Below are 17513 nucleotides of genomic sequence, written 5' to 3'. Positions count from 1 at the left end.
TCCCCATACCAAATATACCCATATTGCATGGCTATGGGCCTAAAAATCAATTAGACAGACGCCATCGTGAATTTTGAGTTGCGATCTTGGATTTTAGATCGCCGTCTTGGATATTCTGGTCGTCAGTTTTGGACTCCGGACATCATCCCCATACCAAACAACCAAATACCAAACAAATGTCAACTGGCAACCCTGCTCTGTGAACAAGCTGTTGTGCTCTGTGCTCCTCATTTAATCGAATATTTAACGGTGATATTCTAAATAATCGCTAACGTGCGTACTGTGACTCGATACGTCGGCTGCTGCTGCGTCTTGTGATATAATTCACCAATCGATGTGAGTAGAGTCTGTTGAGAATTCCTCCATCGAATTTCGCTGCTGCTGGTCGCCCACAAAATTGCCTCCACCGCCAAAATCGCCACCACCACCACCGCCGCCATTCCCTCCACCGCCACCAAACACCATATGCAAATATTATTGCAAAACACTGCTGCTGTTGCCAGGGGGATGACGAAGGGCCAGAATCATCTACCCAGCATTCAATTCAACATGGCGTCCAATGTTTTTGTTTTGATTGTTTAAATAATGGAAAAAATGCGCTAGAAACATCGACACTGCTTCGCTGCTACATATAATATTGTGCAAAGTGATAAAGAAAGAGAAACAATCATCAAAAACAACGATTTCGTTTGAAATGTGTAATTTCCGAAATAAGCACTAGCAACACACGAGCCACACACCCGAAAATCAGGAGCAAGTTAGGGTAAACCGACCAGAAAGTGGGTACCAAAACGCGCCGTACCAAAAATGATGTTGGGTGGAGCGGCGATGTACCGAGTTTGACAGCCGTGTCACCCCACTGGCTGTTGCTGTTGCTCAAGTCGCTGTTTTGTAATCAAGAACGGCAACCCCCAGTAAGATTACTGCTGATACTCAATATCAACCCAAACCAAACCAATCGAGAAGTGTAGAAATCCATTCCTGATTGTAATTTGCTGCAATAAACGGACATTCTGCTGGTTGTTTTATTTCATCCCACCACCGACTGACCACCCGCCCCCGCTGCATGCACCCTTGCCGTCAGTATCTACTGCTGCCCTATCGACAAAACCGCCGGACAAGCGCATCCATACATCGATCCTCGAGCTACATCTACCATAACAACCAGAGCTGCTTCACCGACCTGCGACCATATACCAGTCCACGAACCGTTACAGTGTGAGTAGGAAAAAGTTAGATAGGGAACGTTCATAGTCTGTGAAACATTGCTAGGTTTGACAGCTCCGCCTCACGTTCAATCATTCCCACACAGTGCCATCTGTCGGTCGTTACTAAGACTATGAGTTTGTCATCTCGCGTTAGCATGGAAGAGTTGCCAAATCTTATTTCTAAAGCTCTAACAGAACAAGCAAATAGGATTTACATGAGCATTGAGCATAGCCAACAATTTTTGTCGAACAAGTTGGATGACTTTGGTGAGCAGGTTTTGAAGCTCAAATCAGAGGTGGTTAAACTAAGGGCTGAGAATGAATACTTGAAAAAATCTGTTGCGGCACTTTCATCAAAAGCTGATACAGTGACCAAGGCTGTTCATAAACAGGAATCAGAGCTAGATATGCGGAGACGCTCTGAATTATCTTGCAATGCGGTTGTGCTAGGTATACCTCGTTTACCGAACGAGGACACCAAATCTTTAGTTGACATAACATTGCAAGCTATTGGACTCAACAGTGCAGCTGATTCTATTGTCTCAAGCACAAGATTACCATCAACCAAGGCAGAAAATAACCCAATTAGGGTCACATTTGGTAACGCTAATGCCAAAGAAGCCCTGATTGTAAGGAAGAAGCAGTTTGGCCCCTTAACTGTATCGATGATTAATGGTGTTCGTTGGCCATATGGTTGGACGAACAAAGTTTTCATCAGAGACGAATTATCTCCTCTAACCATGGAGATTTTTCGAGAATTAAAACTGCAAAAATCACTGCTGAAATATCGTTATGCTTGGCCTGGTCGGAACGGCGTTATTTTTATCAAATATGATGCTAATTCTCAACCGATCATTGTTAAATCACGATGTGATTTGCACAAACTGATTTCAAAGGCACAGAATTAATGTTGAAATCAGCCACGCTGTTGAACTAGACAACTTGTACAATGTATCCAATTAATCTTGCAAATAACCATCGACAAGATTCTTTCTGCAACACCAACGATACTTCCGGCCTTCTTTTGATGCAGATAAATATTCGCGGAATTAATCAAATGGACAAGTTAGATTCCATTTGCATTTTTCTGCAAAATCTCCCCATTGCTGTTGATGTACTTGTCGTCGGCGAAACGTGGATTAAGGAAGACAGATCAAGGTACTACAACATCCCTGGATTCCAGAGTACCTATTCATGTAGAAAAACTTCATCCGGTGGTCTTGCTGTATTTGTTAGAGATGGACTGAACTACGAAGTAAAAAAAGGTTACAACCGATAATGGATTTCACCACATAGCGATTGATGTACGATTTGGTACGTCTCACGTAATGGTCCATGCCGTCTACCGTCCGCCAGGATACGATGTCAATCAGTTTCTATCACTCGTGGAAAACAGCATGTCATCATTGGATACTAGAACACCTTACTTTCTTCTTGGAGACACGAATCTTGCTATCAACAATAGGGAACTGCGTGTTGCTCAAAGATATGTGGAACTACTAGCGTCGTACAATATGATCGTATCGAACACCTACAGTACCCGCCCCGTGAGCAATAATATCCTGGATCATGTTGTGTGCCGTGCAGACATCTCTGATCGCATTACGAACTACACTTTGGATTGTGATCTCAGCGACCACTGCATCGTCCTAACCCACTTCAAGACTACGATGGAAAAAACCAGTAAAACTCTGTTAAAAACATGGGTGAATTACCGACAAGTTAACGCACATTTCCAATCATTTCTTGATTGCTTCGATTTTTCATCACTTTCACCTAACGAGCGACTGATGGCAATCACAGAACGCTATGCACAACTTACCGAGGACTTCAAGAAATCGTATAGAGTCCAGGTTAAACTGAAGGCGAACTACTGTCCCTGGTTTAATTTTGATGTATGGAAGCTGGGAAAAATCTCGAAAAGTTTATTTCAATCGTGGAAACGAAACCGTCAAAACCAACACATCAAAAATCTTCTGACCCATGCCAACAAAAAGCTTGCTGAAGCCAAAAGACAGGCTAAGTCCGTCTACTATCAACGATTCTTTTCGGCACGTAATCCTAAACAACTGTGGAGTAAGATAAACGACCTAATGGGAAAGCAAACTGAACAGGAAAAACGATGGAAACTTGAAGTTGATGGAGTCCAAATTAGCAGAGCTGATGAAGTAGGAAATGTTTTCAACAACTTCTTTTCTTCTATTGGCGAAAATATCGCAAACAACCTTAGTTCTGACGGTGACATTAATAAGTTCGGAACTATGAAGATCTCAGCCAGATCTATCTTCCTTAGACCTGCGAATCACTTGGAAGTTTTCAACGTAATCCACTCGTTAGATAGCTCAAAAGCAACTGGCGTGGACGGTTTTCCAGTAAGTGCACTGAAACAACACGGCGCGGCCCTGTCCCATATTATCTGTTCCTGCTTCAACGACAGCATTAGTACAGGAAACTATCCGCAGTGTTTAAAGAAAGCGCTGGTACATCCAGTTTTCAAAGGAGGCGACCCTACAAACCCGACCAACTACAGGCCTATTTCGGTGTTACCAGCAATAAATAAAGTGTTTGAGAAGCTCTTATACACACGATTATCTATATTCTTGGAGAGTACAAATCAACTGTATCAGCGACAATTCGGATTTCGGCAAGGCTCATCAACTGAAACGGCGGTGTTGGAGCTAGTGGATGATCTGTCGCAGTCTGTGGATCGAAAGCTGATAGCTGGAGTGATGTTTTTAGACCTGTCCAAGGCTTTTGATACCATCAATCATGTAATTTTGCTAAAGAAGCTTGACGCCTACGGAATTCGTGGTATCGCCAATGAACTTCTGAGAAGCTATTTATCAGAAAGACAGCAAAAGGTTTCGATAGCAGGATCCAGCAGTGAATACCGTACCATCAAATGTGGCGTTCCACAAGGCAGTAACCTTGGTCCTTTGCTATTTTTGATCTACGTTAATGATGTAGCAAAACTCCAAATGGTAGGTCAACCAAGATTGTTCGCTGATGATACTGCCATTTCCTATAAAAGTCATTCTGTCTATGACCTGTATAGAATAATGTCTAATGATCTGCATTTAGTTATGGCGTATCTTGAGAACAACCTGCTATCTCTAAACCTAAAGAAAACGAAAGTTATGGTTTTCGGTGCCAAAGACAATCAAGCTGCTCCGTATCCCGTTCTGTCTATAAATGGTGAAGTAATAGAGGAAGTGTCCAATTTCAAATACCTGGGTGTCCATTTCGACGAAAAATTACGATGGGATGTCCATATACGCGAATTAGTAAAAAATTGTTCATCACTATGCGGAGTGCTTTGGAAACTGTCAAAATACGTGCCAAAACACGTATTACTTAAAATATATTTTGCTTTTGTGCACAGCCGATACCAATACGGAATTGCGGTCTGGGGCACATCATATAATACATATCTAAGAGAGGTTCAGATTCAACAGAATCGTTGTATTAAAGCAATTTTTAAGCTGCCTCTCCTGTATCATACGAACGAGCTTTACAACACATCGGATCACAATGTTTTGCCAATAGGGTGTCTCTTCACTTCCCAAATATGTATCACCATGTACAAAATACTGAACAATCTGAACCTTCACCATAACTGGTCATTCAATGCAGCAGAACACCACCACCACACCCGATACGCCCATCTGTTACAACAGAGTTTTTTCCGAACAGAGGTAGGAAGAAGAAGATTCTCTAACATAGGACCCAACATTTTCAACCAGCTTCCTGAAAACATCAAAAATTCCCCATCTGTTAATAGTTTCAAGCGTAGTCTGATTAGCCATATGAAGAATAATATTGATTGCTATATCATACGTTAGTGATTAAGATTTCTTGATTTTCGATAACTAAGGTACGAAATCTAATTTTTATTGTTTGTTTACTATTAGCTAGTAATCCAACGCAACCCTTTCAAAGAACAAAGGTTCATTAGGGGTTGTAATTGTAACCAACTATATATTAAGCCTAATATTGATAATAAATTGAATTGAATTGAATTGAAACATACCCTTTACTGAATGGTTTTAGAGTCTAAAACTCTATTACACAGCCGCCATCTTGAATATTAAGCTGCCATCGTGAATTTCGAGCTGACATCGTGGAATTTCTGGTCTCCAATGTTGATATCCACACAAAATTTATCAACTATAAAAGGTTACAAAAATCGCCGCAGTTTGATGGGGCTTGGATCAGTTTTAAAAACGACCAGTTTTGCCAGTTTTTGCTGGCCCGGATGAAATGACTATAACTCCGGAACGCCTTGACTGATCCGCACCATTTTTAATAGCAAAGAATGCGGTAAAATTCCGGTTCGATGCGTAGCTATAATCGGCCACTGGGAAGTGCCTAAAAAGTGAGTGAACTTGTTTTGCGCACAGACATACATACATACACACATACAGACATCATCTCTATTCGTCGAACTGAGTTGACTGGTGTATGTGACTCGACTCTCCGAGCCTTTTATAAAAAAAACGTTTTTTTTTTAGTGAACATACAGCCTTTCAGTACACTTTGGTGTACTGGAAAGGCAAAAACATAAAACTCTCAAATTCATCTGATACACTCTCAAAACTTCCTGGAACCCTGGGGTTTCCAGGGGTGTCCATTGTCCAAGGGGGTTCCACAGACTTTCCGAAAGACTTCAGAGGGTTTCCGAGGGATTTGAACGCCCTCACACTTCCTAAATTACCTGAAATGCACCTTTTATCTACGTGGGGAATGCCACATACCTTCAAAGCTTAAACAATCAAAGCATCTGTTACTTCGCTTTCCTACAACTTGAAACCGCTTGAAACACCTCTGAAACTCTGTAAATCCTCTGAACTCATTTAAAAGCTCCCCAAACCCCCTGATATGACCCCCCTCCCTTGCAGAAAAAGAAGATCTAGTGCTGGGTCCAGTGCATTGTAGAACTGATAATAAACCAAAAAAGTATTATGTTCAGACTATGGTTACAAATCCATGAATCATTATAAGAAAAAAGTTCCATCACATGACCCACCGTGTCCGCGCGTACCAATCGAACGACCTGACTATACGGCTTGACATGATAACCGAAAACCGACCACCGAATCCACGGCGCACTCCAGATTTGGGTAAGAAACGTGAGCGCGAACCATCCACCTACGTGTCGAAATTCCATCGCATCTGTTCTGTAGCTTGCACACATCCACAAGGAAAACGAAAAAAAGGGAAACAGAACACACTGCTGACTGGTGGTGGTCACTTTTACTCGATTCGACACACAAATTGTGGGAAGTATTGTTCTGGGCCCAGTCGGACTGAAGTTATGACGTCTCCGTTTTCCTTCGAGACTTATCGGATTGTTATCTTCAAAACGCTTAGGGTGGGTCGTCATTTTCGGGGTTTCAGTTGATCCTTCTAGACGTTTGTGGAGCAACCGACCCACCCTAACGAGCGGAATCGAGGCCCGTCGAACTGATAAACGGCCTGAATCTTATCTATACACTATAAATGGTCAATCAATGACTGGGACGTGCTTTAGTCGACGTTGAGGTGAACCTTGGGCTTGGTGGAACTGTTGCTCTGCAAGTGTACTACAGAACAAAATGTGTGACGACGAAATTGCCGCGCTAGTGATCGACAATGGATCCGGAATGTGCAAGGCCGGATTCGCCGGTGACGATGCGCCCCGTGCCGTGTTCCCGTCGATTGTGGGCCGTGCCCGCCACCAGGGCGTAATGGTCGGAATGGGCCAGAAGGACTCGTACGTCGGTGACGAGGCCCAGAGCAAGCGAGGTATCCTGACCCTGAAGTACCCGATTGAGCACGGAATCGTCTCGAACTGGGACGACATGGAGAAGATCTGGCATCACACCTTCTACAACGAACTGCGTGTGGCACCGGAGGAACACCCGGTTCTGCTGACGGAAGCTCCGCTGAACCCCAAGGCTAACCGCGAGAAGATGACCCAGATCATGTTCGAGACCTTCAACTGCCCGGCCATGTACGTGGCCATCCAGGCCGTGCTGAGCTTGTACGCTTCGGGACGTACCACTGGTAGGAATAGTTTGAAAGTTTCTTGAAGTTCTCCAGTTTCATTGGTGTGTTTAATCCTACAGGTATTGTGTTGGACTCCGGAGATGGCGTCTCCCACACCGTCCCCATCTACGAAGGATACGCTTTGCCACATGCCATCCTGCGTCTGGATCTGGCCGGACGTGATCTCACCGATTACCTGATGACCATCCTGACGGAGCGTGGATACACTTTCACCACGACCGCCGAACGGGAAATTGTCCGTGACATCAAGGAGAAGTTGTGCTACGTCGCCCTGGACTTTGAACAGGAGATGGCCACCGCTGCATCTTCGTCCAGCTTGGAGAAGTCCTACGAACTTCCCGATGGACAGGTGATCACCATCGGTAACGAACGGTTCCGATGCCCGGAAACCCTCTTCCAGCCATCGTTCATCGGAATGGAATCCGTGGGAGTTCACGAAACCGTGTTCAACTCAATCAAGAAGTGCGACGTCGACATCCGTAAGGACCTGTTCGCCAACACCGTCCTCTCCGGAGGATCGACGATGTTCGCCGGAATCGCCGACCGAATGCAGCGTGAACTGTCCACCCTCGCACCCACCTCGATCAAGGTCAAGATCGTCGCCCCTCCGGAACGCAAATACTCCGTCTGGATCGGTGGATCGATCCTGGCCTCGCTGTCGACCTTCCAGCAGATGTGGATCTCCAAGCAGGAATACGACGAAGCCGGACCCGGAATCGTCCACCGCAAGTGCTTCTAAAACCCCTCATTCTCGTGTTCGTTGTTACACAACTGATAAAAAACCGTTCGGTAATAAAATTGTATAGACTCAAAACCAGCACTCCATATAAGGAAATGAGCCCTGGGACGCTCCTCAAACGCAATCAATGGAGGCAATTCAGTTAATCCTATCGCGTACATCTGATAACGCTTCGAAACTGTCATCCGTCTCGGCAATGAGTAAGCCACTCCCCGTCTTGAACACCCGCCTCTCAGGCGACGGTGGTGATCATTTCCAACTTTTCCCCAACTTGGTTTCGGTCTCGGTCTCTCGGAGGAAAATATATGCTAATTTTCTCTTTTCCCGCTACTTAGAACGCTAGGTGTGGAAGCGCCGCGACGGCGGGAAAATCGCGCGCACGCCCACCCAACTGTCCGTCGCGTCGCTTCTGCGCGCGTCGCGGCGCCCAACTGACCAACGGTCTTCCACCGGTCCGACTCGACGAGGGTATAAATATTGGATTATTATAAATCCAATTAGCCAGTAGTGTACCGGAGAGCCGTCGAGTTGTGCGCCGCAAGAAAGTGAACCCATTTCTTCCTGTCAACTGTTCGTCGGAAGTTTGTTCTAAGGTGAGAACGAGCGTCCATTCCAGTCAGCGGAGCTAGCTACCGGCCCCGTCGCCATATAAGGGCATTGGCGAAGTGGCGTCGTCGAGCTTGGTTGAAAAGTGTGATTCACGTGATGTCGACTGATTGAATATTGGGGGCTGTGATGTGTGATTACGTGTGTAGATTGGCCAAAAAATTGGTTCCAAGTGCGTTCGGAAAAGGGCTTATCAGCCAAGGTGACGAGTATCGAGAGCTCACAAGTGCATATTGGTGTTTCTGTTTTTGATAACGCAAGTCATACTAGGGGATAACTGCCATGAATCGCATATCTGTCCCATTTGCATAGGAAATCCAGCAAAGATGGGACTGATATGCGATTCACGGCAGATAATTCTTCTTACCGGGGAATTCGAACTGCAAGTGAAAACGAATGTAAATTTACGGTGAACTACGTTTGAATTGTAGTAGCCCATATTTGGACGTTTGATAAGCTGCTGTTATGCCCTCTTTAAAACCATTCTCAGAAACAGTGTTCTAAGTACAATATTTTGAGCTTCAATCGGAACTGCTGTTTGCTGTTTTAAGCATTCATCTTTTTATAATAGGAAGAAGTGTGTGTTAACGTGTTAAGCCGATAAGATTGTAAAGCTGTTTCATCATTAGTAAAACTATTAGTTTTATTATGGTTTTGGATACCAATTTTTTGTTTTGAATCAGGACAAACCCTGAAATGTGACAATTCCTACTACTGGAGATAAATCTGCAAATGTTAGAAAGACTTGAAAATTCCTACAGATATTTCAAAACTTCGAAGTAGTTTAGAAAATTAACATGAAACTTTGAGAAATTCTTCAGAACTTCAAATTCCTGACAGAAACTTCAACAACGCACCAGTTGAAAACTCCTTGATATGAACAGAATAATACGCTGAGAAAACTGATCTCATGTAACCAGGGCGATAAAGCATCATGGAAAATAATCGGCACAAGCATCAAAGCGACCATGCCTACTACGTTGTGTTTACCGATGTCATGTAGTGATTGTTAAACTTCGAAATACTACTCCAGGAAATACTACAGGAGAGTGAGGACACACACAGGCGTAAATGGACCAAATTCCTGGCCATAAGTCAAATTATTTTTCTTGGATTTTCCAAAGTCTAACATTTTTTGAAGATGAATGAAGTATTGTTTTATCATTTGGCAAACAATGAAACACTTTGGAATACATATTTTTTTAGGACAAAAGCCATTTAATGGCAAAATTCAATGATTTTCCCTACTGTTTTTTTTTTTTTAAATTTACATCATAACTCATCGACAGTACAATTATCGAAATATCCGACAATTTGAAATAAAAAACAGAAAACCCAGTTTTTCTGATTAAAGTGTACAATTTTAACAAAAAAAACTTGATTCTGGTTTCGTTTATTTTGTTGTATTACAAAATAGTTTTCAAAATCATGTTGTTTGTTAATTTTTAACCATTTTCATTATTCAAAAAGTTTTCAGATTCTGCAGCATTTCGCGATGTGGACAAAATTACAACAAAATATAAGACATATCCTTTGTGAATCACAAGAGAACATTTACCAAAAGTTATCAGACAAAAAAATAGATCATTTTGGAATTTACACCTTTTTGACTAGCTTTTAAGATGTCATAATGCATCACGAAGCTTTCAAACGAATCATTGACTTTTTGCTTTTCAATGATTGTTTGTCTCTCGTTTTTGAAGTGATAAAAAATTGACAATTCTGCAGCACCGCAGCAGAAAAAGTATCATTGTAATCACTTCGAGTGAGCAAATAGAGTGATACTTTTTCATACGAATATTCACTTTGGTTGCAGAGAATCATCACTTTGAAATTTTGACCGGCATATCCAACATGGCTGCCGATGCTGATGATGCCGTAAGAAGCCTTAATTACAATTTAAGTTTTATTTTGAAAAAAGAGGCATGTTTTTGTAGCATAAAATCTGGATTGACGAAGACACAACAACACTTGGTTAACTCAATTAAAATTTGAGCTCAATTAACAGACAGCATTACGGAGCCGAAGAAAACGGGATAACTTTGATAGTGCGTTTTTCAATGAATGGCCACTTATTCTCGGTGGACAGATCATAGAAGAATACAACTCTGGTCTTGAATCTCTTAACGTAATGTGTTTCTATGAACTGGAATCCATTTTGTAAATTCGGATTGAAATCTCCATACACCGATAAACGCCTGAATGTAGGCAATGCCCTTGTAATTTCATGTACTGTTGTATTAAAGAAATTTGTATAGAAAAAATCAAAAACAACTCAAATAAAGAGCTTACTATGCGTAGCATGTAATCATATGTTAGTTCACAGTTAATGATATATTTTCACATAAACCTGTAGATTTATTTTAAAATTGAATGTTTTAATATAAAAATTCAAACCGATATATTCCACACGGCTTCTCTCATCATGTTCATACTCCTAAGATTTGAATCCGTGATTAATTTTTGAGTTTTGAAGTTACCCAAAAATGAAAGTGTGATTCCCAAAACTATCCAGAAAAAGTTGCAACAAATAAACCGATTTTAAGGGGTCGTTTACAAGTAATGTCCCATATCCCTAAAAATAGTTCTACAAGTTTTCCAATAATGACATTTCCTACAACTTTGCTGAAGACATAAACACGTTATCCTCACTTATGAAAAAAAAAATGAATTTCATTAACCAATACATTTTGTGCAAATATATATATATTTAGTTCTCTGTACTAAAAAATATATTACGATCCACGTCGTTTTTGGGGGTGTAAACAAACGTTGCCCTTGGAGAGGCTATAAGAAATCATTTCTGACCTTTACGTGGATTAATATGGCTATTTTCAATCCAAAATGCATGCTCAATATCAAACTTTACAATTTTATCGCTAGTACCAAACATAATACACCATTAAAACGTGTTAAAACTTTTTAATCATGAAATGGACCCTGTTACTGCAGTGTGCAGGGGTTCCTTATGATATACATCTTGTGCTTTATCCTAAAATTCCTTAAGGACGAACGGGACGGTCGGGGAAATATCCGCCATTGTTGCTGCTAAGATGGTAATCTCAGATTCTGCTTCATATTATGAAAAAAAAACTTATCATTGTGTATGGTCACTTACAGTACATATGCTGATTGTTTTTCAGCCTCTTCTGTACGATATAAATCGAGATTACCATCTTCAAAATCGCGAGGCAAATTGTTAGCAAGAGAGGGAAGATAAGAAAATTAACACGGCGTCCCGTACCACCTAAGAAGTTCCTCCAGAGATTTTTCCAAGGATCCATCTGTGATTCCTTAATAAATTTCTACTAGGTTTTATATATTCTAGGATTTCTCTAGTAATGCCTACTTCCAGTGTTGGGAATACTCACTTGCAAGAGTTAAACTCACTTATTCTACCAATAAACGGGTTATGAAGAACTTTTACCACCGACAAACCGACGTGCCAGATTCTACAACTTTTCCCATTTTTCTTGGTAAATAAGTTCTGCTTTTAACCACTAGCTCCATCTGTGCGATGATTTACAAAGCTTCTTCTTTATGTGTGCGTGCGTACAGGAACTTTACCTCGTCAAATTATTATACTCATTTCGAAGTAATAACCTTCATTCAATGTTTTGTACAATAAGAAGAAATTTCGTTATAGGTAAACGATGAAATGTAATTTGATCCGCAGAAAGATTTTATGTTTGGGATATTTTATTTGGGACTTTTTGATTGTTTTACTTCATATCGAAGGATTTCGTTGAGTAGCTTTATTGCATGGTTGATTGTATCTTCTATTGGTGAGATTGAAATAAGAGTACATGTGATGTTTACATCGATCAGCTGGAAATTTTTGCGCTGTTTTATGACACCTTCTTCAAGGTTTCTTTTGCCAAAAGAGGAAAATGGCCGAACGAGTTTCGATTTTCAAACGGTTTGAGATTCAAATTTCTTGCCTATCTTGGAAACAAAGTGTCGATTAATTGCCCGAGCAAAGTCTAACAACAAAATGATAGCAAAACGAAAACACGATTTGTAATCATCAGCAAATTGATATCACATTTTGATATCAGATTGTCTTGATTCAATTTGATAACAAATTTTGATTTCGTTTTGCTGTCACTTCAACTTATTATAAATATTAAAGCTTTTAAGTCATTTCAAAACTTCTAGGCGACCTTGTATAATACAACTAATGCTATTCCATTAGTGCAATTAACATATTGCATTTAAGTTTTCATGTCATTCGAAAAGCTATACATTTAACGATTTTTTCATTTTTTCGCACTGATAGCAAAAACAGTTATCAATTGGATATCACTGATGGCAGGAATTGTATTCAACTTGCTGTTACGGGAACATTTTTATGCTCTCATTTTTGATGTTTTAACCGTTAAAACGACCAAATGACAACAACCTGAGTTATCATAATTTGCAATATCACAACATCAAAATTAGTTTTCAATTTGCTGACAAGCTTTGCTCGGGTGGTGCTTTTACATTGAAGATTTATCTAAAATTTTGCCGATTAAAGTATGAGTCGCTCACGTATGCCAAAGTCGTGGGAGAGCGGTGAGCACGAAGTGAGTAAAATTAGTGGACTTTATACTCACCTCGAACTCACAGTCCTCTCACGACTTTGGTATGCGTAAACGACTCTTACTTTATTCGGCAAACATGTAGATCAAACTACAACGTAAAACTACTTCAAATACCATTTTTGATAACATGTTTCTGAACTGAGATTGTAACAAGTGAGTATAACTTTTACCATGTGAGTACTCTCAACACTGCCTACTTTAATTGCTCCAGAATTCCTGATATGATTGCTCCAGGATTTTCACCTTTGGTTTCTCTAGGGATTTCTCTATGATACGCCGAAGAATTCTAGAAATTTTTACAAAATTTTAGTCATTCCTGCTAGGATCCCTTCGAAAGTGTTTCAATATATCAACTATTCCTGCTCAAGGGGTATTTGCTAAGATTCGCTCAGAAATTCATGCTAGAATTCGTTCAACGCATTTTGATGGAATTTCTGCCATGGATGCCATCCTCAGACATATCCAGAAAACAAAACTCCTGTACTTTCTTCAGGGGTTGCTCTAAACTGCCCCTATTTGCATAACAGTCCTATGTTTGCTGGATTTCCTATTCACATGGGACTGTTGTGCGAATGGGGGCAGTAAAGATTCCTTAGAATTATTCTTCTCAGATTTTCGGAGGGATTCGTCCTGGTGTTCGAAAATTCTTCCGGAAATTCTTACTAGGAATTCTCCAGGTATACCGGATGGAGTTCTACCAGGAATTTCTTCAGAGATTCTACCAGAAGTACCTGTTTGATTTTCTTCCAAAAAATCTTTCTGGAATGACTCTAAGACTTTTCATAAATTCTATGATTACTTCAGGAATTTCACTTGAGATTTTTTTTCCATGGATTGTTGCTGTAATCCTTTTAGAAATGTTGACTAGGATTCTTCCAGTTATTCAGGACCCCAGGTGTACAGATTTTTTTTTCTGTGGCTATTCCATGAATTCCTTTAGGAAATTTACCATCCTCGGTAGAAAGTCCTCCGGGAATATCTCACGGAATTTCAGGAAATCCTCGAAAAGTATAATCATGAATTTATCGAGGAATTTTTTAAAGGATCATCTGGGTGGATCGCGCTATTGTTTTCGCATCATATGGTGATCTTCTCGGATACTCCAGACAGCTCCTGTCGTAGTCCTCGCCACCAGATCGTTTCTTGTTTTGCTGCCGATAGGGCCATGTATTCGGCTTCCGTTGTTGACAAGGCCACGGTGAACTGTCGTCGACTGCTCCACGAAATCGTTCCATCTGATTTCATAAAAACGTATATCCAGTGATGGAACGTCGTGTCTCAGCATCATCGTCCCAGTTCCCAGTCTTGCTTGCCGTAAATGAGATGCAGATCTTGGTTATCCAATGCGCTTTCCCCGGGTCGTTACAGAACTGGCCAACTTGATTTACGACGAAGGTCCGGACGCGTGCCTTGCACCAGGAACTGGAAATCTCCTACTAACTCACGTAACGGGTCGTTCTGCATCTGCCTTCGTTCTTCAGCGGTACCAGGGCTCATCTGCTTCGTCAACCTTTGGTTGAGGTCCACAGGGAACACAGTCTTCTATGCTGAAACGTTCTAGCAACTGCTGAACATACATAGTGCTCCTAGTCCAAGCAAACGATATCCTTCTGACGCGTCACTCTGATTCCAAGGACTTTGTTGGCCAATCCGAGGTCCTTCATCAAGAACTTCTCTGTCAGTTGTTTCTTCAATCGATTTGCTATTCGTAAACAAGTCGTCGACATACACGGCCACAATCAGAATTGTTCCATTTTCAATACGGTAGTAGACGCTGGTGTAACATTTCAATCGTTCCAGTCCAAACCGATTCAGCTCTCCATCAAGGTTCTGGTTCCATTAGCCTATTTAAGTCCGTACAACACGCTTTGTTCAACTTACAAACGTTTCTTGTACATCTGGGGTCAACGGATCAACGGCTGCGGCATGTAGATGACTTCATCTCCTAGTTCACCTTGCAGAAACGCAGTCACTTCATCCATCTGTCCAGGACCAGACTAGCGGTTAACGACATCAGTTAGCAAACCGGACTACGGGCGAGCACGTCTCTTCATAGTCGACATCCTTGACCTGAGAATATCTTTTAGTCACGAGATCTTTCGGTAGATCCATCGTGATTCGTCTTCACCTTATACACCCACTGGCAGCGGAGAGCTTTCCTTTCTTTTGGCAGATCGGTTAGCTCCCAGGTGGGGTTGTTCTCAACTCTCGATACTCCTCCACCATTGCATTGCATCTTTCTAACGATCTCTGTCCTCGGCCTCGCACGAAATCGCTTCCTGGAACATGTGTGACTCGCCATCGCCACTCGCATCACATAACTGAAGGGAGGCTGAGTAGTACCATGAGGTAGTACACTGAAACCCAAATGAAAATCTCGATACTTACTTGGGGTTACACGCTGCGCCTTATCAACTGATGTGGGTCCTCCGGTTGCGGAGAGAACGCAGCAGGTTGTAGATTAGCACCGATCAGCGTGTCATCTGCTTCTCTGAACTCCTCGGATTCTGGTTCACTGAGTTCATCTTGTTCGTTCTTTATCCAGAGAGATCACGTTTCTGTCAACACTGACTGCTACGTCTTGAGAACCATCATTTCAAAAACGTGTCAGTGCGATACATCGGGACGTTTACCAATAAACTACTCCTCGGGGGTAGACCTTTTGTTGGTGATCGATTAACGACGTAGAACGCCGTAGCAACTGCTTCTGCCCAGAATTGCTTTTCCAGCATGCCTTCAACGCGGTTCACCAACGCCCTATTCATCAGCTTTGTTTCGGATTATACGGAACCGTCGTTTTGTGGTGGATTCCTGCTTGCCTCAAGAACCGTCGTCGCATCGTACGATTGGCATACCATGTAGCATACTCTAGAATTCTGTGCCAGGATTTTCGAAGGGAATCCTTGGAGGAGTTCCAGAAAAAAACCTTGGAGAAATTGCTTAACAAAAAATCCTCGGAGATATTCCTGAAGGTTCCCTGAGGGCAGTTCCTGGAGGAATCATTGGAGGACTTACTAAACGAATCTTTGAAAGAATGTCTAAATAAGTCTCAGGATATTTTTTAAGAGAATCCATGAGGATATTTCTGATAGAATTATTGAACGATCCCCTGAAGAAATCTTAAGATAAATTTCTGCAGGAATCCCTACAGACATTTTGGAATAAATTTTTGGAGGATTTTCGTTAATACCCGTGAGATCACTTGACGAAATTCTCTAAGGAATTGCTATTAGAATCCTTGAATCACTTCCGAAATGAATCTTTATTCTTTGCCGTATTCATGAAAAAAAATCTAGAAAATATGGGGGCCGTAGCAGTATCGTAGCTAAGCTAATTTGTTGCAATGTCCGATGATTTGATGTATTAAAAACCTTTTTATAAAAATTCTACAATTGATAAAAAAAACATTTATATTGTGACATATTACAAATCTTACAGAAACTTCACCTATTTCTTCCGGTGATTCTTGTTGTTGAGTAGTGATCATTTAAACGTCTTGACAAAAAGTTATGTTTTTCTATTCTGCTGCTATTCTGCTATTATCAACGCATTCTTGACAAAAAAAAAAAAGTTATGTTTTTGTTCATATATCAAATTATATTTCCAGAAAAGCATTGGGGAAATTTTTGAACGAATACTTTGAAAAGTTCTCGATGGAATCCTAAAAAGAATCCTTGGAGAAATTATTGAAGGAACTCTTTGACAAATTTAGAATTTAATACTTGTAGAAATATTTCAAAAGATGAAAATAGTTTTAGATTAATTCGTAAAATATCTTCGTATGTACCGCTAAACGAATCTTGTTGCAAATTTACCTGAAGGAATTCTTGAGAGAATCTTAGCAAAAGTTTCCAATGGATTCGTTGGAAGAATTTCTTAAGAATTCGTTGAAGGAATGCCTGATGGAATCTGTGAAATAATCTCTGGAGGAATTCTGAAATAAATTCCGGCGTAAAATTTCTTGGAAGAATGCTAGGTCGAATTACTGATGTAATTCTTGGAGGAATTCCTAAAGGAATCGTTGGAAGAATTCCAAAAATAATCATTGAAGACATTTCTAAAAGAATCGATAAAGAAATTGTTGAAGCATTTTCGGAAGATCTTCTGAAAGAATCTTTGGAAGAATTCGTGTAGAAATCCTTGGGGATGCTTATGAAAACAAAACCTTCGAGAAATCTCTGAAGGGTTCCTCAAGGAATCCATAGAAGATTCTGTAAGGCGTTCATGGACAACACAGATTCATTTATGGCCGTCTAAGACCCACTCCCTCCTGGTAGATGTTTGTTCATACACAATTTCCGAAATTTGTGTGGAAGACAAACCCCC

The 17513-nt window shown here is 41.1% G+C and overlaps 2 protein-coding genes across 2 annotated transcripts in view; both read left to right on the top strand.

Moving 5' to 3' along the window:
- Window positions 1–6728: 6728 nt before the first annotated feature.
- On the top strand, window positions 6729–8073 carry LOC109432057 (actin-87E-like). The gene is made up of 2 exons (XM_019708357.3): window positions 6729–7253; window positions 7316–8073. Exons 1-2 carry the CDS (start codon window positions 6803–6805, stop codon window positions 7993–7995), a joined length of 1131 nt encoding a protein of 376 aa, XP_019563902.1. The 5' UTR covers window positions 6729–6802; the 3' UTR covers window positions 7996–8073.
- A 357-nt stretch (window positions 8074–8430) lies between these two features.
- The window catches only part of LOC109404004 (actin-87E), a 12299-nt gene continuing 3216 nt past the window's right edge, over window positions 8431–17513 (top strand). The window contains exon 1 of the mRNA XM_019676865.3: window positions 8431–8588. The gene's annotated coding sequence lies outside the window, so the exon portion shown is untranslated. The remainder of the gene's footprint in view (window positions 8589–17513) is intronic.

This window comes from Aedes albopictus, chromosome 1 (assembly GCF_035046485.1).
Source record: "Aedes albopictus strain Foshan chromosome 1, AalbF5, whole genome shotgun sequence".
Taxonomy (NCBI): Eukaryota; Metazoa; Arthropoda; class Insecta; order Diptera; family Culicidae; genus Aedes; species Aedes albopictus.
Note: the sequence above shows the minus strand (reverse complement) of the source record. Positions and strands in the feature narration are given on the sequence as shown.

Excerpts from the sequence above, each read along its gene's own strand:
- LOC109432057 (XM_019708357.3), top strand. The coding sequence starts at position 6,803 with ATGTGTGACGACGAAATTGCCGCGCTAGTGATCGACAATGGATCCGGA. Across the intron at positions 7,254-7,315 it reads CGCTTCGGGACGTACCACTG|GTATTGTGTTGGACTCCGGA; the intron begins GTAGGAATAGTT and ends TTAATCCTACAG.